This window comes from Ricinus communis, chromosome 4, assembly GCF_019578655.1.
Source record: "Ricinus communis isolate WT05 ecotype wild-type chromosome 4, ASM1957865v1, whole genome shotgun sequence".
NCBI classification, from domain to species: domain Eukaryota; kingdom Viridiplantae; phylum Streptophyta; class Magnoliopsida; order Malpighiales; family Euphorbiaceae; genus Ricinus; species Ricinus communis.
This window is the reverse complement of record NC_063259.1, coordinates 25,806,202-25,833,306: the sequence shown is the minus strand read 5'-3', so window position 1 is coordinate 25,833,306 and position 27,105 is coordinate 25,806,202. Positions and strand designations below refer to the sequence as shown.

General features: G+C 34.6%; 4 protein-coding genes and 1 long non-coding RNA gene across 8 annotated transcripts; 3 read left to right on the top strand and 2 right to left on the bottom strand.

The window, feature by feature from the left end:
* Positions 1-58: 58 nt before the first annotated feature.
* Positions 59-7,943, bottom strand: LOC8277369 (YLP motif-containing protein 1). Of its 3 annotated transcripts, none has more exons than XM_015725626.3 (13): positions 7,004-7,943; positions 6,747-6,882; positions 6,327-6,439; positions 6,039-6,140; positions 5,580-5,649; positions 4,930-4,985; positions 3,418-3,468; positions 3,144-3,248; positions 3,008-3,052; positions 1,954-2,062; positions 1,612-1,748; positions 894-977; positions 59-556 (listed from the first exon to the last, which is right to left on the bottom strand). In XM_015725626.3, exons 1-13 carry the CDS (start codon positions 7,847-7,849, stop codon positions 386-388), a joined length of 2,025 nt encoding a protein of 674 aa, XP_015581112.1. In that variant the 5' UTR covers positions 7,850-7,943; the 3' UTR covers positions 59-385. The 3 variants fall into 3 exon arrangements, with proteins under 3 accessions (XP_015581112.1, XP_015581108.1, XP_048228655.1); XM_015725622.3 differs by having other exon boundaries at positions 1,543-1,748; positions 7,004-7,942; XM_048372698.1 differs by lacking the exon at positions 4,930-4,985 and adding an exon at positions 4,118-4,173 and having other exon boundaries at positions 1,543-1,748; positions 7,004-7,942.
* Positions 7,944-8,121: 178 nt separating this feature from the next.
* On the top strand, positions 8,122-9,031 carry LOC8277370 (receptor homology region, transmembrane domain- and RING domain-containing protein 3). Its single transcript, XM_002511482.2, has one exon. The coding sequence runs from the start codon at positions 8,182-8,184 to the stop codon at positions 8,929-8,931; it is 750 nt and encodes a 249-aa protein (XP_002511528.2). The 5' UTR covers positions 8,122-8,181; the 3' UTR covers positions 8,932-9,031.
* A 2,355-nt stretch (positions 9,032-11,386) lies between these two features.
* On the top strand, positions 11,387-12,136 carry LOC8277371 (receptor homology region, transmembrane domain- and RING domain-containing protein 3). Its single transcript, XM_002511483.1, has one exon. The coding sequence runs from the start codon at positions 11,387-11,389 to the stop codon at positions 12,134-12,136; it is 750 nt and encodes a 249-aa protein (XP_002511529.1).
* Positions 12,137-17,249: 5,113 nt separating this feature from the next.
* LOC125369789 lies at positions 17,250-23,624 on the bottom strand. Its single transcript, XR_007215513.1, has 2 exons — positions 23,402-23,624; positions 17,250-20,499 (listed from the first exon to the last, which is right to left on the bottom strand). It is a non-coding gene; the product is annotated as an uncharacterized LOC125369789 (long non-coding RNA).
* On the top strand, positions 19,647-22,888 carry LOC8277374 (putative F-box/LRR-repeat protein At5g02700). 2 transcript variants are annotated; one of them, XM_002511486.4, is made up of 4 exons: positions 19,647-19,870; positions 20,810-21,793; positions 22,053-22,229; positions 22,342-22,888. In XM_002511486.4, exons 2-4 carry the CDS (start codon positions 20,825-20,827, stop codon positions 22,675-22,677), a joined length of 1,482 nt encoding a protein of 493 aa, XP_002511532.1. In that variant the 5' UTR covers positions 19,647-19,870; positions 20,810-20,824; the 3' UTR covers positions 22,678-22,888. The 2 variants fall into 2 exon arrangements, with proteins under 2 accessions (XP_002511532.1, XP_015580369.1); XM_015724883.3 differs by having other exon boundaries at positions 19,655-19,870; positions 20,790-21,793.
* Positions 23,625-27,105: the final 3,481 nt, after the last annotated feature.

Here is a 27,105-nt window from a genome sequence, read left to right as displayed (position 1 = left end):
TGAAGTCTCGAATTTAAATCCCTTCCCTCGCAAGAGCCAATTAATCCAAAAAAAAAGATTGTCAAAATAAAATCATCCTTTTAGATTCACTATATACATCAGGCCCAATAGAATCATCTCAAAGTTTTCTTGTTTCTCAATCCACTTTGCATAAGATTGTCATTACAAGAAAAATAGCATCAAGCAGTCACAGACTTCGACGCCATTTTTATTTCCACTAATCAAATAGCTGTGATTATGCTTATATTACACGAATACAGGGCGAATAACTGCACTTTTTTCTCCTGAAACTAACTATTACAGACAAGATTGATGTGAATCCTTTAGAGAAAAAAAAATTGAGTATCAAAAACGGCTTGAAGGTGGAATTTTCCAAAATCTATGTTTATTCCTCCTCCAAATTAAGTCCACCAATTCGCCTTCTCCTCTTATCAAAAACAGCTTTAAATGACTCACGCTCCGCTCGGAGTCGTTCCTGGAAAACACTCTGCCCCCTCAACTCCTCAATCCCTCGAGTTGATGTTGGACCTCCATCTTTAGGTAATGGGTTGGATTTCTGCAGGTGTTCAAATTATTATATATGAATCATAATCACAGTTATAAAGCTGGCTTGGTGTGAAATGCAGCAGCTAGAGCATTATTATAGGACTTGCAACGTTGTGCATCATGTACAAGCAAGTGTTAGTGGCGTGTATTTATGAATGATTTAATTAAATAAGTTAATAAAATCCTCTGCAGGAACCTTTTCCAGAAAATATATTTAAAAAAATAATAATAATAAAATAAAAACCTGGTACAGCTGAAACCAAATTCTATGCTACATGGAACAAAAAACTGATCAAGCAAACTCATCAGAATTCAAATAATATTGTGACATAAGAAACACAACTTACCAAATTGTATCCGGCACCTGGTCCAATCACTAAAGACTTGCTGGTTTTCTTTGCTGCACCTATAGAAAATCCAGTATTGCCAACCTGGACGAGCATAATGATAGAAAGAAGAGAAGGATAAAAAAATAAGTAAACTAACATTAACATTCTCATGATATAATGCAAATAATTTGTAATGGGAAGAGATGAACCCAAAAGCAAATTTCGCAAGTCCATCCACAGCAAATAATAGGCTTGAGAACATACACATTCCAATTAGTTCAAAATCAAACACTACGATCTTCAACCAAAAAATACATGGGCAATCAGATGCCGGTAGCTAATGCTTAAAGTGATTGGCTCCAGCCCTCATATTGCGAGAAATTTTCTAGACTACAGAAGGGCCTCCATAGACATATGGGAGATTCAGATGCTTAATACAATTTAGGATTAAAAGCATCATGCTTACTATTCGCATTCAATGTATCAGTGCATAACATGTTTTTTGCATCAAATGCTCTCGGCTTTCAAAGTGAATGAGACAACCCAGTTTGTAATCTTTCTTTAATATTTATTGCACCTTTAGTTTGTCCACATCTAATATGGTCAATAAGATAGGGAAGGCATAGCATTAACACTAGAGAGCAGAAGTCATAAACATTATAATTACTTGGTCACTCCAGCGCAGAGATTTTCCTTGCTTCCCATATGCTTGAATTAACCCAGAAAGAGCACTTACGTCGCTCTTCGCCCCTGCAGATCTATCTGCATCATCTTCATCTAAATCATGTGACCATTTACTTTTAAGTAATTCTTTCATGCCTCCTTCTGGATGGTCCTTTTCAGCATCCCATCTCTTTCTGCCTTCAGCATGAACTGAAGTCCAAATGATAGGGTCAATAGGAGAATTGAGCAAGTTTTGAAGAATTTACAGCAATCAGATAAGATAATTGCTCAATCAGGGAAAATATAGAAAAGATTTAGAATAATAATAATACGAGTCTTTTGTATATATGCTATAAAGAAAGCAATTCAACCAAAACTATATTTGTGATCATTGTGAAGATAATAGAAAATGTACCTTGGGGTGCATCATCCTCGAAAGCAGAGGCTCTCATCTTCTCAGCCTTTCTTTCCTGTGATCCAGATGAATTATCATCAGAGGTTCCATCTTCAGTATCCATATCAATCTGAAAGATTTGACATAAGAACAAAATTTAGTCAAAATTTCTGTAGCACTCACTGACTAAGTTTCCTCCCTATGCTACATAATTAATGCGTTAACTATTTGCTCCAAACACAATATAAGACAGACAAACACTGGCATTTAGTGTAGTTTGGCTCAGATTATATCCACAATGATAAATTTAAGAAATCTTAAAAAACAAAAGTTTCACTTATTACTTTCTAATATCCTCTATTTAAGAAAGACACTCTTTTAATTACCTTTCTATAAATTTGTCTATACATTTCCAACACACATAGATATGCACAAAGCCATGGACATTTCTTTTCCAGTCCACATACTGGAAACACACATATCTATGTGTAAACCATATAGTTTACCTCCACATTTCCCAATTATTTTCTGCGAAATGCTTAAACTTTCATAGAATATTACATTCTTCCCTTTCTACTAAAGCATCTGTTTCCTATTCACTACAGCAAATTATACTTGCAACCAAAGAGAAATGAACCCACAATTCTAACCTTCACATATTATTATGCAAAAGGATGACATATATGGATGCAATCCACAGTCAAAATGATGTTAGTGACAAGCTTTTATGTTGGAGCAGGAAGTATAGCAATCTAATGCATGTGACAGAATCTAGATTGGAACTCATAATTTGCGGTTGATCAACTGAAATCCTTGGACTTTCTAGTTGCCAGTGGAAAAACTGGGTTTAACACAGAGATTTCGTTAAGATAATACATAGTTCAATAAACATCACATATGAGTGTCCATTAATATTATTATGACTGATAAATGATAATCAGGAAAAAAGAAAATGCAGACAAATAATGAACAAACAAAATAGATAGATTGAAAATTTTCTCTATTATTAAGAGGCTATGACAAAGATTTCAAATTAACATAAAAAGTTCATCAGTATGAAATGACAATCAGTTACCTCTTGAATTCCACTTTCCTTCAGGTCATCCCCATGGAATAACGACTTATACCAGCAAAATAGCAGAGGATTAAGGTCCATTAGCCAAAAGCAGCAGCAGAAGGTTTCCAATTTTGTTAAATATTACATAACATACCTTGATATCCAGTTGCAAATATAATGTTGGAGCTTCTTCCCACTGCCCAGCCATGCTTTTTATTTCATCTAGGGTAAAACCATGGACATTCCTAGCTGCACAGCCCTGGAATTGCACAGGATTATCAACATGATGCTGTGAGCTCCAGCCTAATTTATGATTCATGCATTTTTTTCTTTATAGATGGTGAAGCATTAATGGCCAATCAAAGTAACTACGAATATCAAAAAGCACACACAATCTTATTAATAAACTATCCTACATATAAACTAACCGCAGGGTCTTTATATGTAGCTTCTGATATGTAAACTTCATAGCCAGATCTCTGAAAAAGAAAACAAGAGGCAGTGAGCAAAGCATTTGACAGAGATCATAACAGAAATTTGAAACTGATAGATAATTGTTAAATGAAAAAAATATGCTGATATCAGAAAAATCTGCCTCAACCTCTGGAATGTATAAAAGACACAGAACTTTAAGGGGCATTTGGTGAGGGGAACTTGAATAGAAAACAGATTAAAATACATGATTATATAATAGTAACTGAACAAAAGTTTTGGGATTATTTGCCAATAATTCAAAACATAATGTGCCAAGACCTGCCAAAAAGTCTCAATATGGACCACAAATTCAACAACAGAACATCCATTATCCTGAATATCTCATTTTCATTCTTTGCACATCATCCATCAAATCATTTGATTATCAAATGGCTTTTTGAGAAACTGATGTCAAAGAGATACACGATGTTAACAGATTACCTAATGATTGTAACTTCTGGACAATCCATGCAAACTTTATATTGCAAGCTTATAATGTAACTGACATAAATACAGTAATATAGGATCATTTGCATTTTTTTTAAGATCCAGCAGCTATGTTGCAAAAGATTAAGCAATGTCTGAGTATCACAGACAAAGTGAAGTTAATAAGACATGCAGTCAAATAACCTTAAATTTGGAAAGAAGGTATACCAAATGTGACATACTAAGACCCATCCAATTGATTAGTGATGTTTTCTTCCATAGATCTATAGTTCATCACAAATACAGAGTACATTACTCAAGTGATTTCCACAGCAAGGCAATACATAAGGGGGGAAAGAAAAAGAAAGAACATCTAAACGGGTGGTAGAAGCAAAAGAGAAACCAAAAGTCACTCCAAAGAATAAACTAAAAATAATTATGAGGTAATAAGTAATCTTAGCTAGTCTAGATATCTTCTATGCCAAAGCAACATTCCTTCAACAGCCTTGAGTTCACTAATCAACAGGATGGTTCACCCAGGAACCATAAAAGTAAAAGCCCTAAAACATTATTATCATTTGGTTACAAAGGATGAATATGGATACTGGAACCTAATACACAAGGAAAATAAACTTTTGACTCAGGAATTTAGAGCACAACCTACAAAAAGAACTAAACCCAAATGACCCGGATGACCCATATGCACAACCAGATGACTCATTCGATTTTTTATTTTCATAACCTATGAGAGAGAAAAATGTAATGTATTATATAAGACTGCTACTAAAAGTAACAGTGATGAAAGAAAAACTAACAGCACACTAAGTAGCTGAACAATGACCACTAAAGAATGCCTATAAGTACCTGACCACTAAAGAAGAAAAATTTTAGAAGCAAATCACACAATTTTTAAATTTTCATGACTGAAGAAACCCACATAAGAGAATGAGACCTACAGACCTTAACACATTCCCAGGAAACTGGAAAATGACAACATATTACTTGTAGAGGTTGTGAAGAAGAGAGAAGTGAGTGTATACCTTTGCAATTGCCCAAAACTGAGCAAAATCAGCTACCCGCAGATTGCGGTCATCCACTAAGAGGAGGCACACATATCAGCACAAAAGGGTCAATTGTCGAACAAAACTGCATCTGGAGTTAGTGAGAATGAAGGCAGTGCACAAGCACTGCATGACCACTAAATCTATAATGAGACTAGATGATTTAAGTTGTTGAATGCCTTAACAAGCCAGGATAACCAGCAGAACCTTTAATCAGTTTATCTTAATTCGAGTCTATAGTTTAAAGATTTCTTAGAAGACATTAATATGATGATTACAATACAGTACAAAGACAGATTTTCATTTCTTTTTTCATCCACTCAATAGTTCAAGCCAGCATCTCAAGGGAACCAGTCATTGACTTGGATCAGATGCAAAAGATAAGACATCAAACCAATAGACTAAAACACAACATGATCAATCTAAAGGAAACCATGTCAAAAGCTACAAATTTTCAACACATATTTGAGTTTACTCCATCTTGAAAGAATTGCACATTCAAGAATGCCACTATCCTTGAAATGGCTACAATATAAGGAGAAAAACTATTAAATGTAATGATAATTAAGTGAAGAAAATGAGGATTGTTATCATTACTTGAAAGGAGATTCTAAATTTAGAGCGCATACCAATAACAAGAGTGAAAAGTCCCTCCTCAAGCGTCTTCTTGAAAGCCTTCAACATGCTGTCTCGATATGCCTATTTTGAGAATGCAACAAAAATTAAGGATTGAAAAAGTTAAAAGAAAATAACACACAGCAAGAGGAGAAAGGATTCAGTAGCAATTATTATCACTTTTCATACAAGAGATGACCAGAGATATCAAAATCTCTAGACTCCAAAAGTAAAGAAATGTATTAGGAGACAAAATTTGGGAAGCCAGATGGCTAGATATTATGACAAAATAACAAAATAACTTCATCTAAGATTCAAAAGAAATGTACATGCTATGATAATTGGCATAATATTTCAGTGAAACCTATACAAGAAAACTCCATCCATGCTTGAACGCAATGACAGAACAGTGAAAATTCATACCCTAAAACATTTTAAATATCTGTTATTATGAAGATAATTAATAGCATTACCTCCTCCATTTCAGGTTCATAACAATACTCCATGACCTTCTTTACTGTTGGTTTCTTGCCTCTAACAAAGCCAGAAGACTTTGAAGCATCATTCTCCTCAATCTTTGGAGAAGAAAACAATGCTTGTTAGCAACTTAGCATGCCATACAGTGACAATAATAATAAACACAAACCTTATAGAGCAATAAATTTTCTGCGTACATATTCATGAGCAAGTAAGAACAGTTTTTGCATTCATGAGAACTACAAGAAAGAACATAAAACATTAACATCATGGAACTGACAAACCTTTTCAACTTCAGTGATGAAATAGTCATCCATTGAGTGAATTCGTGGGGCAGTACCACCATTTTCAACTTCAAGGTCACGTATCATCTTCGCTAAGTAGCTCTTACCACTACCTACAGGCACAACGAACAAATACAATCGATAAACTCCGTAAACCACGGATCTTCATACATCCCTGACCATATTAACTTTTTGCACCATATTACAAATTTTAAAATTTTTAACTGCAGAATATGCAAATGCACACATAAAATTACACATTGCCTTACAAATTTCAGTCTATGTGCAAAGTATTAAAAGGAATTCAGTTCTACCAATCAAAAAGAACAAAACTTTCAAGTTTGAGGCATGGACAAACACTTATTCACTGAAAATCCAACCGATACAGAAAAAGAGATAAACCGCACGAGAAGAGGTTACCTGGAAGACCTCGAAGGATTATCACAATATGCTCAGGACGCGTAGCCCGATAAGGCTGCTTAAACAATCGAAAGGCATCAATAACCATTGGCTTATCTGAAGAGAACTGCTTTGGAACAGATGACGTTTGCCATTCCTTTTAATAAAAAAAATAAAAAGGCATTACAAGTTAAGAGCTATAACAAAAGAGCTTCGCAGCCTATAAAAGATATAACCAAAACAACACTGCATTACCCAGGAAAAAAAACCAGCAATACCTCGGAAAGAAAGGCAGTTGAAGGCTTAGTTTGCAAGTAAGAATTAGTTAATGAGGAACTAATAGGAACTGGAAACAATGAGGTTTGTTGTTGCGGTGGTGGTGGTGGCGGGGGTGGTGGTGAAGGGTGCAATGGAGGTTCCAATGGAACAGGAGGTGGTGGTGAAGCAGGAAGAGGCGGCAGTGGCGGAAGAGTAGGATGCTGATGCTGGTCGCCTACGACCCTATTTTCGTGGGGAGGCAAGCAACCTCCTTGATCATTCATGTCGGATTGATAATAATTAGACAAACCATAAGGTGGAGGCTGATGATGATTGTTCATATGAAAATACTGAGACTTTGCCGACATTATTGAATCATTAAACTGATTCAGATTAAGACTATGATCAGCATGAGCAGGTTCTCTGTTCTGGGAATACTCAAATTGATGACGAATATTCATATCTACATTATTATAACTCATATTAGTAAAATTACCACTCGAAGCACCACCATGCTCGCGTACTAGCTTCAACCTACGCTCATTATCCAATGAAATTAGGCTAATATTCTCATCAACCCTAGGTCGCTTATATCTCCTATCTTCACCATCATTATTATTATAATCATACATTTGCGGCTGCCCAAATCCTCTGTAATCGAAATTATTATAACTTCCGTACGTGGCCGGGTCAGGTTGCTGATAATCCGAATGGGATGGAAATCTAGGGTTTTGAACTTGATTATATAGAGGGAAAGGAGGAGGCAGAGGAGGAGGGCAAAATGGGAAATGAGAATTTGAGCAAATAGGACAGATGTTACCTTGAGAGGGAGGATGAGGAGGCATTGGACGCCATTGATGGTCCATGACTGAGCTCAAATTTTTACAAACCCTAACAAAGCTAGAGGGCGGAGCTACTGGTCGTTGGGAGAGAGAAACAAATTAACAGTAGAAAGTTACTTTTTCTTTTTTAATAATAGAAAATTATAAAAAGGAAAAGAGGCGGTAAATTAATTAGGTGTATCCGCTCCTACAGTAGGTAATGCTGCACCCTTTTAATATCCGACAAACCAAAACTTATATAAGATGCAAGCACAACACAAAGACTCGCTTATTGCTTGTTTTTGGTTCTTATTCTTAAGAAAAGGTTTAGATTTTCTGTTTCTTGATTTCTATTGAAGAGTCTGAAAACCAAAAACATGGAGGACTTTCTAGTCTACGATGTTCGTATACAAAGCTTAACCGAGATGACTGTTGATCTAGACCCTAGAAGAAACCAGCAGCAGAATCTGGACGGCCGTTTTTTAACTCCAAGAACGATCCAAGTGACATTCGGATTCTTCGACATTCTTCGACGCTATGTACAGTCGGTGGAAGGGACATATACGCAAGAAACTGTAACACCCCTGGATATCGTATCCGATGTTGAGTTCTCTTTCATCGGTTCATTATTGATTGATGAAGAATTTGCCAAGAGAGGTGCGATGGAGGTTTTAAGTCGCATGGGACTTCCACAAGATACTCGGGAAAGGATAGTGAGGGAAGTGGGTGTTGAGGTTAGGAAACTGGTATCGACGGCGATTAACAGTAGTGATTGTGGCGGTGGTGTTAGTTTCTCGATTTCAGTTGGTATTGCCGCGGTGAAGTGGGAAGAAGTGGAGTACGAAAGGTATTTAGAAGAGGTTGGGAACCCTGAGATGGAGTCCATGGAAATTGAAGCTAGACTGATCCCTGCCGCCGAATCATCTATCCGAGCTCTGAAAAGAATGGTGTTCGATGATTTGGAGAACCTTCGAGAGTGTACGATTTGCATGGAACAGATTGAGGCTGGCATGGAAGCAATTCAGATGCCCTGCTCCCACTTTTATCATCCAGATTGCATTGTTTCGTGGCTGCGCAATGGCCATTTTTGTCCGCTTTGTCGCTATGAAATGCCTGTAGAACAATAGGATTTTTTTAATCGGGTTTTCATGAATTTTTATCGAGAGAGATAAGTTAGAGATAACTTTGTAATTACAATTTTGATTAAATCAAGCAGAAACCATTCTTTACTAATTCTAATTACTGTTTAACATCAAATTTAGATTAATGACAGTTTGATTTGTTAAGAAGTATTCTTTATTGGCTTAAATGATCTTTGAAAGACTATGCTAGTCATGTACATATAGAGACATAGACACAGATAAAAATTGAGCTCATTCCATTCTTTAATGGAGAATGCATGAGGCAATATCCAAAATTAGACTTGCAGCAATATCAGTTTTTTTTTTTTCGTGCCCTTTTATTCTGCTGCCACATCCATAATCCAAGTTTCAGTTCCTTGGTCAAGTTTTTAGGAGTTCCGAAGTCTAAGTTACTTACAGAAATGTTGGATTTATTGGGTTACTTTTTATGATGACATTTTTTAGTGCTAATTGTGTCGGTTTGAAGAATGAAATTTGATCGTGAAAACAGCAGCTAACTCACTGTAGGGTAGGTTAGAGAGGTGCATTGAGCTCATTTCGATTGATGTATAAAAATTATAACTAAATAGAAAATCCTTAATTAACTGTGGTTTCCCAGCTGGAGTCGGTGAAAGAAACTCAAAAGGAATGGAAGCTTTAGGACATTGTTTTCTGAATACCCTGACAAAATTCAAAGTTTCACAGAGAACAGAGCACAAAGTTAATCAATGGAAAATTGAATTACTTTAGCTCTTCAATGCCAGCTTCTCTCAAAACTCGTCGCTTAAAGTTGGAGTCTTTTCTTAGTTATGACTCATCTCCTTGGCCATTTTAGTTGAATTTTTAAACTTCACCTGTTTTGCAGGCCTGGGTTAAAGGCTCAACTCGGGTTCCAATCTTTGAAGTTGATAAAAGAATAGTTCAGCGGGTGACTAGAGTGTGATCATGTTTGTGCAGTTGTTACAGGCCAACCAGGAATCGGAGAGTCAAACTCAGATGACCAGCTTGACTTGAGACATGCCACTGTTAAATAACTAAGGCACACAGTGCTGATTATTGAATGCCAGAGAGGGTTGGGGTGAAAACTTAGTTCAAATGATGATGATGATGATTTCTGATATCAATTTATCCATATGAGTCAAATTTAGTAACACATATCTCACCTCACCTATTTTAGTATATGTCATCAGTGTTAGGCATTGGTTATACCTTTTGGGATTATCAATTCTTTTTGTACTTTTTGTTTAGGGTAAATTTATATGGACTTGTGTACTTAGTTCAACAAAATAATGACAAAAATTTCCATCTATGATTGCATTTGAAAATTTCTTGTATCCTGATATATTATTATCTTGATTGATAATTTAATGACATTAAAACTAAAACTAACGATTAAAATAAAAATAAAATTTAAAATTAAGATATTCAATAATCACTATATATAATGTCTATTTAAATTAGTTATATTTTAGATATTTATATATGACATGTGTATTGAAATGAATAGAAAAATAATACGTATATATAAATTTTTAAAATTAAATAATTAATATATATTTAATTATTTAAAATTAATTAATAAAAATAAATTATTATTTAATTTAATATATAAGTAAAAACACAGTACTGATATTTGGATATCACATACTTTTTTTATTTCACCTTTGGATATCATTGGGGTTAGAGAGTAACTCTTGCAGCCTTTTCTTTTCTTTTCTTTTTTCTGTCATTGAGAGTATTTATTCTACGGCCAGTACATAAAGGACGAATAATTTAAGAAAAATATCCAAACCAAAATTTAATTAAAATGTTATTATTGTAATAGGTATTTCTTAAAAGCAATAATTATATATATATTTCAAGTAATTAGTCCCATACACAATAAAAGAATAAAACATATATTAAAGTTAAATTAAAAAAAGATTAATAGATATTGCATTTTTAACTACTTTTTCTAGAAATTTTAAAATTTTAGGAATTTATTATATATATATATATATAAAATTCTGGAACATAAACTTTTTATCTGTACCATTATTTAAATGACATATCAAATTTTTGTGGTCACATTTTACATTTACCTTTTATACATAGCAATTAAATTTAAATATAATTTTATAATTATTAATTAATAAGTTATATATTTTATTAAATAATGATTTTAATTTAAAAAATAATATTTTAATTATATTTTTAATAATATTAATTAATAAATTATTTTTTTAATTAGAATTATTTGGATAATATAAAATTAAAAAAATTAGGAAAAAAGGGGGTAAAATAATCAAGTGTATTCGTTCCTACTGTGGTAATGCTGCAACGTTTTAATAACCGACAAACCAAAACTTACATAAGACGCACCCCACAACACAAACACTCACTCATTGTATATTCTTTGTTCTTAAAAAGGTTTAGGTTTTCTGTTTCTTGATTTCTCTTGAAGAGTCTGAAAACCAAAAACATGGAGGACTTTCTAGTCTACGATGTTCGTATACAAAGCTTAACCGAGATGACTGTTGATCTAGACCCTAGAAGAAACCAGCAGCAGAATCTGGACGGCCGTTTTTTAACTCCAAGAACGATCCAAGTGACATTCGGATTCTTCGACATTCTTCGACGCTATGTACAGTCGGTGGAAGGGACATATACGCAAGAAACTGTAACACCCCCGGATATCGTATCCGATGTTGAGTTCTCTTTCATCGGTTCATTATTGATTGATGAAGAATTTGGCAAGAGAGGTGCGATGGAGGTTTTAAGTCGCATGGGACTTCCACAAGATACTCGTGAAAGGATAGTGAGGGAAGTGGGTGTTGAGGTTAGGAAACTGGTAACGACGGCGATTAACAGTAGTGATTGTGGCGGTGGTGTTAGTTTCTCGATTTTAGTTGGTATTGCCGCGGTGAAGTGGGAAGAAGTGGAGTATGAAAGGTATTTAGAAGAGGTTGGGAACTCTGAGATGGAGTCCATGGAAATTGAAGCTAGACTGATCCCTGCCGCCGTATCATCTATCCGAGCTCTGAAAAGAATGGTGTTCGATGATTTGGAGAACCTTCGAGAGTGTACGATTTGCATGGAACAGATTGAGGCTGGCATGGAAGCAATTCAGATGCCCTGCTCCCACTTTTATCATCCAGATTGCATTGTTTCGTGGCTGCGCAATGGCCATTTTTGTCCGCTTTGTCGCTATGAAATGCCTGTAGAACAATAGGATTTTTTTAATCGGGTTTTCATGAATTTTTATCGAGAGAGATAAGTTAGAGATAACTTTGTAATTACAATTTTGATTAAATCAAGCAGAAACCATTCTTTACTAATTCTAATTACTGTTTAACATCAAATTTAGATTAATGATATTTTAATTTTGTTAAGAAGTATTCTCTATTGCTTTAAATGATCTCTGAAATTCTATGCTAGTCACGTACATATATAGACATAGACACAGGTATAAATTGAGCTCTGTCCCATCATGTCTCATTCCATTCTTTAATGGAAGATGCATGAGGGAATATCCAAAATTAGACGTCCAGATGTGGCAATATCAGTTCTCTTTTTGTGCCCTTTTATTCTGCTGCCACATCTATCATCCAAGTTTCAGTTCCTTTTATAATTGATTAGATCTTCAGCAGTTCCCGACTCCAAAATATTGGATTTATGGGGTTACTTTTTGTGATAACATTTTTTAGTGCTCATATCAGTTTGAAGAATGAAATTCGATCATGACACTGCAGGGTGGGATAGAGAGGTGTATTGAGCTCATTTCAATTAATGTGGTAAAATTATAACTACAAAGAAGATCCTATGAAAGAAACTCAAAGCAATGGAAGCATTAGGACATTTTTTTCTGAATACTCTGACAACAAGAAGTTCAAATTCAAAGTTTCACAGAGAGCAGAGTACAAAGTTATATACACAATGAGCACAATCAGCTGTACCCTTTAATTCACTTATATATACTTATATAAGACACAAACTCACTCAGTTATTGCTCGTCTTTTGTTTCTTTAAAAAAAAAAAAAGAAATATGAAAAGTGTTCCGGGTTTTGTGTTTTCTTGCATTTTTCCTTGAAGAAACTGATCAAAACCATGGAGGATTTTCGAGACTACCAAATTAGCATGAGAAGTGTAACCCAGATGACTGTTAATTTAGACCCTAACCGCCACCAGCGACAAGGACGATCACGGTAAGATTCTTGTTGGTCGACCTTCTTCGACGCTATGTATTATCACGGGACGAGTTGTATGTAGAATAACTTGGATCACTCCCAGATATATTCGATCTCGGGGTTTCTTTTACGGGTTCATTATTGATTGATGAAGAGTTTGCCAAGAGACGTGAGTTGGCGTTATTACGTCGTAAGGGAATGCCACAAGACACTCGAGAAACGATAGTGAGGGACGTAGGCGTTGAGGTTAGGAATTTGGTATGGAGGACGACGAGTGATAGTGGTGCTGCTGATGTTAGCTTCTCGACTATTGTTTGTATAGCTGCGGTTAAGTGGGAAGAAATCGAGAATAATACAAGAGTATCTAGAAGAGCTTAGGAGGGCTGAGATGGAGTCTATTATGGAAGTTGAAGCTAAGTCCATTTCTGCCACCAAATCATCTATTGAAGCTTTGGAAAGGATGGTGTTTGACGATTTGGAGAATCCTCGAGAGTGTACGATTTGCATAGAGGAGATTGAGGCTGGGATGGAAGCAATTCGGATGCCGTGCTCCCACTTTTATCATCCAGATTGCATTGTCACTTTTGTCCGATTTATCGCCATGAAATGCCCGTAGAACAATAGTCAGTAAGATTTTAATTTGATTTCATTTAATATTATTCCTTTCCTCGTTCATGCACCAAACTAATAACTAATTGACATGTAATAAAGTGAGTCATGTTTACTCAATTAATATATTAAATGATTATTCTCTTTTTTATTTATTTATTTTTTCTTTTTAATCCAACTTACCCAAGTCTAACTCACGTGCTAAACAATCAAAACACAACTCTAATTTTCTTTTTGTCTCTTTCTCTTTTGTCTTTCACGCCACTACTTGGAAAAGGCTCTAATTTTCTTTTTGTTCTTCACTTCCTCTTGTCTCTATCTAACACTTCCTTGTTTATTCATTCTCTCTATAAAATCTTAGCTCTCTAACTTTGCCGTTACTCATCAAACAAGATGCACAAAGTTTGAATCTTGTCTTCTTGGTGAATTAGTACATGGGTATCGTTATAAATTTGGTTCTTGGCCGTAGTTGGTAATTCTTTAATTTTCATGTATTGCGGGTTTAGTAACATGAGAGCTACTAAATATGTGTCTGACGAAATTCATGGTCCATGTGTTGTGTCATGGACATTAATGATCTCTGAGTTTGCTAAAGTAGGTTATTTTGAGACTGCAAGATTGTTCTTTGATGGAGGAGCTCCATGGAAAGAAAGAGGAATATGGGGTACCATGATTTCTGGATATGTGCAAATAAATTGTTTTAAGGAGTGTTTGTATATGTTTAGCATGATGCAGTTGACTGATTTTATGCCTGATGAGGGTAAAGGACATAATTAAGTGCTTATGCATAATCAAGTGCTTTGGATAATGGAATTTGGATTTACAGATATACTCGTAAAGGACATATATTGTCGATTTACACCCGATGACAAATCATTAGCCTCAGAAAATGCCTGCTTTTCTTCACTATAAGCAGTTGCTGGGGGAACAAAACATTGTTGAGGTATCTATAGTTTACATAAGGTTATGCATAAGTATCAGTTAAAAACAATGTTATATAAATCTGTTTTGCTTTAAATATAGGGAAAACAACGTACTTTAGTATAAGAAATAGGAATCGTCTTAGAATTGCTACTCTTCTGTTTTGTAGGTTCAATATTGGACCCTTTAGTTACTTTTTTTCCCTTTTCCTGCATAACAAATTTATATGATATTAGTTAATATCATGTATTCTAAAAAAAATTGAAATCTTAAAAAAAGTTACTTTTTTCATCTGAATTCAAAGCTTTTTTTAGTCTCTTCTCCCAGTGACTTCTCATCCTTTCTCCTCTACCTTTAGTCTTCACTTTGTGAGGATCAAGTATTGGCTCTTCATAATCACTACAATTATCTTCATGATCACTATGTGATGCATTAGCAACCCTTTTACCACGTCTATCTTTAGTAGAAAAATGAGCACCCAAATTTAAGTTATCTAAATACTACCACAACCTGTTATGTATTTCCTCAAGGCCTTCAACACAATGTATCTTCCATCCTCATGAGACCTACTATGAGATTCCAAATCATATGCAAGCTTCATTGCCCTGTTGCTATATACAATTTGAGGTTCTGTTAAGCCTTAATTTATATACTCTTCCTTCTCAAACTCATGCATCCTTTTTCTCACATCTTTAGTCCAACGCATCAGAATGTAAATTCAGGGATAGCTATAACTTTATTAATAACATACGCATTCAAAGCATGTGAGCAAAGTAGTCCCATAGACTCAATTTTTTTACAACTACATCTCACCTCCATATTCTGAATATTAAGCAATATTGTGTCAACCACCTTATGCCCTTCTCCATCAGTGAACATCTCATACACATATGAATTTCCATCACAAACTTTATCTTCAGAAGTTGTTGCTCCAACCGCTTTGAAGTATTCCTTCTCAAAAAGTTTATAAATCTTATGAGTATAAACCATTGCAGCTTGCTTTAGCATCAGACTCTCTTTTATAATGCATGATGGAAGTCCATTAGAACAAGAAAAGTCATCATGTCTCTCTTGAGCATGTCAACGCTTAACCATTTTGTGAAATCCTTCAACAAATTTGAATCGCGAGGTTGTTTTGGAACCAAGACCATTCAACACATTATTTGTAGACTCACTTCGAGAAGTTGATTTGATCTCACAATGAAAAGTGTCTTTAGTAAAAGCTGTACTCCATTTGTGTCGAATGGAATACAAGCTATCCAACCACTTATGTCCTTCAAGGTTGTGAGTACAAATCATAATTTCCCAAGTAGTTTGAAACTCCTCTTGGCATCCTGACATACATCTATGAAATGAGTTATTAAAATCACGATTAGAGTTAAGACCTCCCATATATGAAGGCACTTTCTTAGAACTGTGCCATTGGCAAAGACAATGGCTTGATTCAGAAAAGACAACCTTTAGCAGCATTAGACATTGCTTGATCTTGGTCTATAAATATTGCTTTTGGTTGATTACTTCCCATCGACTCTAAGAAGGTCCTAAATAGCCACTGAAATGTATCTTGTCTTTCATTTGATAAGAATGCACAACCAAAGATGACATTTCGCCAATGATGATTATTCCCGATAAAAGGTGCACATATCATTTTATATTTGTTTGTTAGATAAGTTGTATCTAACGAAACAACATCCCCAAAACAATCAAAATCAATCCTTGATCTAGCATCTCTCTAGAAGAAATTTGTCATTCGTCCATGCTTATCAAGTTGGACATTCCAATAAAGTAATCCTTCTTCATTGGCTTTACTTTTGAAATAGTTCACCAAGCTTTGTGAGTTACCTGCCTCAATTTGTGATTCCTTCAAGTCATGTATATAATTATATGCACCTTCCTTTGTGAAACCAACATTTTCTATACCTCCACTTTCATCAGCCATATGGTCATATGGACTAGTAATCGGAATCCTAGAATCCAGCACGTGAAGAATAAAAAGAAACTTAGAACTTTGTCCAAGTGGTGGCGTGAAAGACAAAAGAGAAAGACATAAAAAGAAAATTAGGGCTGTGTTTTGATTGTTTAGCACGTGAGTTCTAATTGATTTTAACTATAGTTAGACTTGGATAAGTCGGATTAAAAGAAAAAAAAAGACAAAAAAAAATAATAATTATTTAATATATTAATTAACTAAACCTGACTCACTTTATTATGTATCAATTAATTATTGGCTTAGTGTATGAGTAAGAACATACATCAAGTCTAGGCAAGAATTTTTCTAGTTTAGCTTCGAGGAAAATTCTTATTTAAATTTGACGTATATCTCACCTATACACCAAATCGATAGATGATTAATATATATTTATTAGTTTTAAATGATGGAATATACATCAATTATCCAATATCAAAATATAAAACATTTTTATGTATCAACTTAATATTTACTCTTAATGATATTGTCATATTGATTGTAAGTGCTTATTAAATTAAACTAAAGATTAAGATGTCAAAGTCACTAAATAATTGAAATTCAAGTGTGTAAATTTAAATATGTACTGTAGCTAGATATATATATATATATATATATATATATATATATATATATATATATATTCAAAAATAGACATGCACTAATAGGAGCCAATATCCGCTGTTTTAATGCACCAAAATAGTATTAGTTATACAGCGAGCTTTTGAAATTTACAAAAAAAGTGATCCCATAATAAAAGTCTAGCATGGGCGTATAAGATATGCAGCATTAAACATGCATATTGGAAATCTGTCAACTTTTATTTTACTTTTACATTTCTCAACAAGCTAGGTTTGATGTGTCTGACGTGTACCTGAAATGTGCACCAGTGAGACAAGTGTTCCACCCTTCATGTATGTCTTCGTTAAAAGCATGTTGGAGCATTTTAGACTACCCCTGTACAAATGATATGAATGTGCGGTTCTGTAAACTGATTAACTTTCCATCCTGTAATGGTAAATGCTAGGAGTGTGCCACACTCAGTATGCAAAGCAAATTTTTATACTGTAGTTATGGTAATCATCGTAACTAATAACTTTTTGGGATTTCATTACAACATTGACTCCTCCACCATTTTCCTTCTCAGAGCAATAAGCACTTAACCTCACTAACTGGTCTGCATAATATCTGAAACTGTCTATTCAACTCAATCATGTGAACCACCATATAACAAAATCGTAGTTTATAAATTAAAATGAAGTACTTCATCCACAGTTGGTTCCATACGAGTTCATAAGAAGCTGGAATACCTGATTCACGTATAGCAGGACTTTGCAAGCTGAAGAATTCCCTCTTCCTCTTGAGAAAAATCAACAAGGGGAATGACCTTACATCAACAGTTTGAGGACAGACAACCTTTGTTGCCAAACCTATTTGCCAAATCCGCTGTATTCCAAACAAATATCCAGTCTAAAGGAAAAGCAACAAGTGGACAGCATAAATATAATTAGATACACCAAATAGCATTTTCTTCTGAAATCAGATTGTGCATGTTCTAAGGTGTTTAATAAATGTGAATCGTGCGAGGATCCCACTAACAAAGACTTGAATCTCAATAGGCATCTCTCATATTCAAATCTCATTAGGACAAAGAGAAGTTAGTGGAAGGGGGAGAGCTACGCCATTGTGTAGCTCATTCAATACTTGTAGGAAAAAGAAAATCTAATGTCTTCATTACATAATCATTTCGCATCAGCTTTCTTTATGATGTGTAAAGACACTATAGGATGCTTAAAATATATAACTACCTGGATATGCAGTATACCATCAAGCCACTTTGTTACCGTCAGAAATAAATATATATCAAATTCCACCATCTAAAACAAAAACCTGCCATGCTAGTTAAAATCTTTCACCACCATACCTGGAATATCGCAATTTGTCAATACCCCATTAGAGCCAATTCCAAACTCCTGTTTTGCCATGAAATCTTCCTGAAAGATAAAATAAATAAATAAATAAAGGTTGAAGATCGAGGCAGGCATTAACAGATGAAAATTTATTCAACAAAAATATTAATAAGTGACCAAAATATTCTAAGCCCCATTAGTTATTTCTTAGACAATTTTGAGGAATGCAGTAGTCCTGTCCTATTGGGTTTCCAGGGTACAAATCACATCACATGTTACAACTGGAATTGGCATGCTGAATTGGCGGCTGTCTAACAATTGAAAGAAAATAGCAAATTCATAGTTCTTCCTCTCTAGAATTTGAAAGAACTAAAGATGTATAAATCATAATTTATAGTAAATCTGCAATGCTCAGGGATTGTGCTTCAAGCCTTGGCCTTCAGTATCTGCATCAACTATAATGCAAGAAACATAGAGAACTGAATTAATACTTTTACAATTAATGAGAGCTCCAAGAGGAAAAGAAATGCTACAGTTGAAATTTCCACACTAAATGCATGACATAAAAGAAATTTATACAAATGGCCAAATATTTCAAAAACAAATGTGTAATTGGACCTGCTTGTTTCCACTTCTCACATCAAATGTCCTGCAGTTTTAGATGCAACGTATGGCTCAAGTGTGCTTGTTCTATAAATTCCCTTAGAAAACTGTATTAGTAATTGTATTCACATTTTCTTGTTATTCACAACAGCAAATATATAAACCTTTTTAATTAAATGTCTGACTATATATGGTAATTATATCTTCATTAGATTACTCAAGTTATAAAATTAAATATCACAAGGGCTAAATTGTTCATCATCACTTACTGCTTCAGCAACACTTCTAGAATGCATCCTCTTATTTTCAACGCTTACCCTGGCTCCATTGTCAGTATTTGCATGTAACGCTCGATTTGCAGCTTATTGCACTGCAAACAGGTGCAAGTATTCCAAAATTGGTCAGCCATCATAATTAACTTCACCTGTATTCTTAGTCATAAAAACGTGGCCGAACTCTTTTGTAATCATTTCTGCTTTTGCAACAGTTGCCATGATATCAAACCATTTTATTTTAAATGCTATTCAAAATGTGAATTTATCATCTCTCTCAGTCCTCCATATCCCACCGCCAGACCTAGGTACCAACCTTTCATCTAAACCACAGCAGTAACTCAATCATATTCAGCCGAAGTTTCTCTGCATCTGTAGGCTGTGCTGAAAAATTCATCCCTGGGTCAGTACGTATTTGCCAAAATCCAACGGAAAATCAAGCAACAATTAAAGTGGTATATTTGGAGAGTCTCCACTGCAGCAAAGGAAGATCTAACAGTAAGTTATATCACCCACATTTATAATCTATTTCCTAACTTGTATAAAGATTCGTGCTTTTGCAGACCATAAATTCCCATGCTTGTGAAGGTATTAAAGGATTATGATACATAAAATGTTATATAAAAACCATATCTCCTTTCTCCCCAACCCCACCCCTACTAATTTTGTTTGACGCCATGGTTGTTACCTAATGGTTCATAACCCTAACCAATGACCACAAAGAACTAACAGTCAATGAGACACTGTACTGTAAGATCATCATCTTAGCAAAATTAGAATATTGAAAAATGCGACAGATTTTTTTCTTCAGTTTTATATCTTCCTTAACCAACTTCTTCTAATTTTCTCTATTTTCTCCTCATATTTTTTTTACTGGTAAGAGAAAGGAGGCATTTATAAATCTGGATCTAGATGAACCCTAAGAGGTCTAGTACAGGTTGAAGATACATTCAAAAGAGAGAGAGAGAGAGAGAGAGAGAGAGAGAGAGAGAGAGAGGTGGAGAGGGATGGAAAAGGAAGAATCTCAACCTTTAAAAAGTACCTCTAGCTTATAGGTGTCTTGAGTAGAGACAAATTCCATCATTTGCAGATATAACCTCTAGAACATGAAGGCTTCGAGATGTTCACTGGACGATATTAGCATTTGTTAATGCTTTCTGGATGCAGGTTTCAGTGAAACGTTAGAAGAATCTATGCTCAAAAAAGTGCAGCAAAAGGCATACATGAATAGATAATCCTAATAACTGTCAATTTCTTTGTGCTATACACATACTAGATCTATTAACTTCACTAGGCTGCTTGGTAGGTAGCATGTGCCAAATGATGTGTTCTAATTTATTGGCAAGTAAAAGCATCTCCTCTTCTTAATTTTTTATCCATCGCTTTTTCCTTTTCTGATTTAATGCTTATCGGACAGTTTCATCACGCTATTCTCAGATATAGTTTTGAAACATGGGTGAGGTTCAGAATGACCAAAGACATTTGTCCAATGTTATTAGCAGACTACCAGATGAAGTACTTCAGACCATACTGGATAAAGTACCAGTAATTGATGCAGTGAGTACTGGATTCTTGTCACGCAGATGGAGAGATTTATGGAAGTACATTTCCATCATAGAATTTGATCCGTCTTGGGTAGAGTTGACAGGAAAGGAGATTGTTTCATCTCTTAATCAGTTCATCTGCCTTCATAGAGGTATAAAAATTCAAAGATTCTCTGTAAAGTTCACATATCAGCCTGAAATGTCACCTAGTATCGATTCATGGATCCTCTTTGCAATTAATAAGCATGTTGAAGAGTTAGATCTTGACTTTGATGTAGCTGATACTAACATCATACAGAATACTGCATATGCTCCTTGCTATAAGTTACTTCCTAGTGTTTTCAACAGCAAATCATTAGTCAGTTTGATATTGTGCTTCTGTGATCTGGAGCTGCCAACATCAATTCAGCTTCATTCTCTTAAAGTGCTGCGTTTACACCGGATTGAACTACCTCAAGATGCAATCCAAATGCTCACCTCAAATGCTCCAGTTCTCCAACAATTGTTCTTGAGTGACTGCAACAGGACTAGGGATCTAAGAATTCATGTTGCCCCAAGTCCACGGTTTTGTAATTTGGTGATCATTGAAAACTTTTTTCCCGTCAACCATACAACAAAAATATATATCAAGGCTCCAACTGCCTTTCAAGTGGCGTTTATGGGTTCCATGCCGAGGTCAAGGTATATTATAGAGGAAGTACCGGAATGCGAAGAGACTCATTTCAGTCTTCAGGGGATGTTTACTGCTTGTGGGAAGTATGGGATAAATATCTTGGTTGATGACTCGAGGGCTCTTAGATATGAATTTGTACTCCAAGAACTTCTTGCAAGATTTCGCCACACAGACACTCTTCATATGTGCAACTGGTGTCTCCAGGTATTTCAATCACACTAATTTAGTTCCCTTGCAACATTAACTCTTGAACACCTTGCAATTAATAAAAAGACATATATTCCAATGAGTTATCTTTAAATGGTTCTAATTTGGAAAACCCTATGCTGAACTAAAGGCCCCAAAAATTATTCTATGCAGTAAGCTGACCTTTTCATTAAATGTAAATCCAACTTTTCAACAAAGGAACTAACATTCTTTCAATCTATTCCACTATTTTATAACATTTGAATAAGTCATGCAGCTGCTTTCTCTGCGAGAGCTGAGAAATTTAAGGAGATTTGCAATCAACTGCACCATTTTGGAAATATCCAGTACTTTCTGGAAATGGGAGCTCCCAGGATTTATTTACATGCTAAAATCCTGTCATAGGCTTGAGGAGCTGATAATAGTAATGGCTCCCAACAATGACCAGATACAGGTATGAAATGAATTACAAGTGCTGTTCACCAGTTTCTTTGCTTGACACCTCTCTTTATCTGTCACTGTAGTATTTAAATGTGCCTAACTGTTTATGCTTTATTAATTGTCAGATTCCCCAAGATTATCTGTTTCAGTATGATTTCGACGAAAAGAGATTCCTTGATGTCCAAGATTTAGGACTTGAATTGGAAAATTTAAGGACTGTGAGGTTCAAAGTAATGCATGGAGATTACCAAACATGGGAGGATGAGACTTTTAGTTTGGAAAGGTTCTTCAATGGAGCTCTGCTGGCAATTGAAATCACAAAACTTTTAAGGGATCATGCAGTAAATCTACGAAGTATTGAGTTTGCCACAACCAAGCAAGAGATTGAAATTTTCTTTGAAGACTTAGAAAGGGATGACGATGATGACAGGCCAATGATTAAAGTTCACTTGGCATACTAAGAAGAAGAATATCAAAAGCAGCGGTAGTGGTCATCAGTGTCTTAGTTGATGTGGTTGTTATTCAGATATCATGGCAGCTAGCAGAACAAGGTTTGATGTTTAAAATTATGTTCATGTTGTTTCAGTTGTTGCAGTTTCTTTTTCTCTCCTTCAAGTATCATGACATCAGGACAAGGTTATTTGATGTTAAAGCTTTCTGTTTTGAATTGTACTTGCTTCTAAAGACATGGCTTTCCCTTGCATGCTAAATAAGGAATAAGTTTGGACCTTCATTAAAATGATGATATTCTCTACTCATGTTTATTGTACATAAACACATTAAGACATCAAAGCAATTTCTACTGTTTCTTAAGAAATAAAAGATAAAAATGAAAATAAGAACAGAACTTCTCTTTAACTAAATCGGATAAAATTCCTCAATTCTGCTCAACTTCCAATGCCCAGAAATTCTTTCAACAAAATTAGGATAAATGTTTCTCTTTTTCTTATCAATTATGCTGTTTCTTCCAAAACCCATATTTTTCTTTTAACTAATTGGGATAGAAGTGAGTCTACTAAGTGATCAATTTGAGATAGCTTTTCTATATTCAAGCTTCCTCAAACACTTTAAAACATATGAATTGCGCATTTCAGTCTAAACAAAGGAAAAAAAATTCTAAATAAAGAAGTAATTTCAAAGATAATTACTATAAACTGTAAAAGCAAAATGAGGCAAAAGAATTACCTCTGGAGCCAATGCAGGTTTCTAAAGGAGAAAACATAAAAGCTCTTTGCCTTTGTTTGTCTTGTTAATCTAGAAATCTCTCAACAATTCAAGTTTGTTTGGCTTCGAAAGCGGTGTTCATAGTCGGAGAGAATGCTCTTGCGGAGCTACAACTTGGAAATGAAACGCGAAGATTGGAAGACATGAAGCAGACATACTGTAGAGTCAGGATAGCGCCAAAACAGCGAAGTTGGAGTATTCTTTATATATATATATATATATATATATATATATAAACTATTTATTTAATAAAAATCTCACTAAATATAACACCAATTTTAATTAATTCCTTAAATTATAAATAAAAACCACTATCTATTTTAAGTTTAATACACTATAATATAATTTACTAATTAAGATTCTTAATTCTATTTTTTGTATTGACTAAATCTCAAATAGAAAAAGAAAAACTAAAATTATTACTGTTTATAAAAATAAAAGTAAAATAAAAAATAAATTAATAAATAAAACCAATAGTCATTTGTAAAATAAATAAAAAAGTAAAAACAAAATTTAGCTTTGTAATAATAATAAAAAATTAGATAAATATAAAAAATTATATTATAATTACATTATTTGGTTATTTGAAGTATTGTTATTTTTTAAGTTCGTTAAAAATTATAATAAAAAAAATTTACTATTAAAATATCTCCATTGGTAAGTAATTAATTATTTTCACTCTTATCACTCGATATAATATAAATTTAAAATTTAATAACTAAAAATATCATTATTTAACTATTAAATCAATATCATGAATCATTATCTTTTTAGACTGTATTTCAATGATCAAATAATAGAATTAGAAGCTATTAAGCTCCAACCTCACGTTATCGAATTAGGCAATTTAATAATGATGGCTGGTCGGATTAAAAATGATTGAAAAAAATACATAGTAAAAATTATAAAATAATATTTCACTATTAAAAAATATCATTTAATAAAGATTCAGTTATATTTATTTTTATCAAGCGCTCAATTTAATATCGAAAATAATTATTTACCATAATATCTCTCAAATAAAATAAAAATTAACATTCGAAAAATTATGAAATTTTACATTCTTACCTCAAGACTAAAAGATGGTAATTTCTCATTTTTTGCTGAGTCTCCAAAGTTTTGTACTTATTACTAAAAAAGATAAGTGTAAATAGAAACCGTCTCCTGAAAGCTATTTCGAGAAGTCCTCACAATATCTTGTTTTATTCCTTGTCAAATCTCAATAGCTCCCCTGCAAACAAGAAACCAATTAGCCATCTTCTGATATTTGTTAAAGAGTTACAATTCCTATAGCAAATGACATAACAAGATCCAAGAATGTCTTTTGCTAAAAGAATTTTGACGACAAAACAGGACAAAGAAATTGCATCATGCTTCTCAAGGTTTTTAGTTCTGGTATGGTAGCTGCTTCTATTTTTGCTGATAAAAGAGAAGATCGAGTAATATGGAAAATAAAAAAAAGAAGTTGCAGATCGTAACAACTTATAACCATCTTGTCCAGTACTGCTGCTCTCCTGAGCAAATTCTTCACCATAAGAAAACATGAAGGCGCTTAGTCTAACATCCCATTATCATTCCACCAGACGGTCTGACCCCCTGGAATTCATCATTAGTCATTGACAGCAACAACTATGTTGAGCAGCAAAAGAGAGATGGTCATTACTAATGCTGGAAGTTACCAATCTTACCTGAACAGGTTGATAGATTCAAGATGAGGAGACTTCTGAAGTATTATCTTCTGCAGTCCCTTGGATGGCAGTCAATCGCCCCTTTTTCTAATATGAACTGAGTTAGATTATTGAATATGGGCAACTGTTCAAAGAGTTCTGCGGCATCATTTAGGACCTAGAAATAAAGAAATCCAGTGCTTCATGATAGAGGGGCTTCAGATAAATAATTGGCAACAATTTTTCTCTTTTGACACTGGAAACAAGAAGTTGACAATAGCTAACACATACCTGCGAAGTCTCTCACATTGGAAAGTCCTGTAAGCAACTTATTTACTCCATCACAATATTGTTTTGATCTCCCATCTCATTTACAAGCCGAAACATGTGCCTTAACATGCGTTGTGCAATTTGTAAACATTGAAGAAACTACCCCAGTAACTAAACCTTTTAAGACTTGCTTCACAACCATCTGAATCGCTCCAAGACTGCTCCCGTATTTATATGAAAAATGATCAACCCATAGAGCTTTGGGGCTGAAATACTAACAGCCTTTAGATTCTCCCAGTTGCAGTCTTTTATGATCAACTCCTGGAAGGTCGGGACAGAAATAGCTAGTGGGTTGCATGATCATCACAGAGAAAACAACAAACACAAGAGAAAAGATCTTAAGACTTGAAATTTGGATGAAAGAAGGAAGCTTGAGAATTTCTGACATGCCCAGTTCCAAAAATGTCAATGATTGAGAATTAAACACTCAACGTGACAATACAAAATGCCTTCGTAGAGCTGATATCCACGCATCAACCCGAGCGACATCATGGAGCAGTTGACAAGCAAGAAAAAAAGACCTCAAGCAAGATAAGTCGTGAAAAAAGAAGCACTCCTTTCCACAGAATTCATGAAGAGGTTTCCCTTAGCAAATCTGCATTGATCAAAGGTTAGGTTAGCAACAGAGGTCCATAAGTATTGCCATTGTTCTGACAACATGACAGCCCCTTTTGATGAAAGAAAGAATAAGATTCGTTGAAGAGCCAAATCAGGAAAGAGTTTTGAAGATCAAAGGAAAGAAAACTTACCCAGTTTCCGTACTAGTGACCAAAGGACAAAGGATCAAAGGACCAAAGGGCATGGCCTCAGGTCTGTACAACTATACAGACAAGTCATCACATGCCTGCAGAAAGGAAGAAAGGTTGATTTAACCATTCCTAATAGAAAAGTTAAAGTTGACATAGACTATAGGAGCTCTCTAGGTAGCTTGAAGACCGTTACAAGCTCAACCATGTATATATCAAAGCAAACTTACACTGTAAAACCTAGAATTCTCATTTATAAAGATTCATTATTAATCACATAAATATAAACACAACTTTCACATGGTATTAGAGCAGGTTTAACATGTCATCATCTACCCCAACCACAGAAATTCAAAATGTCTCACAATGATGTTTCAAAGTTAACCAACATTGTGCTAAAAGGCAACCAGAACTACTTTAAGTGGTCTAGGTCAGTATACATCAGTTTGAGCAGCAAGAAGAAGTTGGGATTCATCACAGGAATCAAAAGCAAACCAACACCTATCAATCGAGGACAACCAACTAAAGAAGAAACGGAGGAGATTGAGGAATGGCAGACAACCGACCACATGGTCATGTCCCTCCTCACAAATACAATGGAACCACAGATTTCACGTCTATGTATGTTACTCGAATCCTCACAAGAAATTTGGAGAAAAATGAAAAGCTTATACGAACACGAGCAAAACTTTGCTCATATTTTTAATCTGAAACAGGAGCTTTCTCAAATCAAACAGGGGACAAAATCAAGCACAAGCTACACTACAAAACTTTTAACCAGGTGGGAGGAGTTGCAAAACTACCTCCCACTCACCACAGACCCAAAAGAGATTAGAAAGAGAGCCGAACAAGATGTAGTTTATACCTACCTGGGGGGTCTGGATTCCAATTACTAGGCGCTGCGCTTGCAAATCTTACTGTC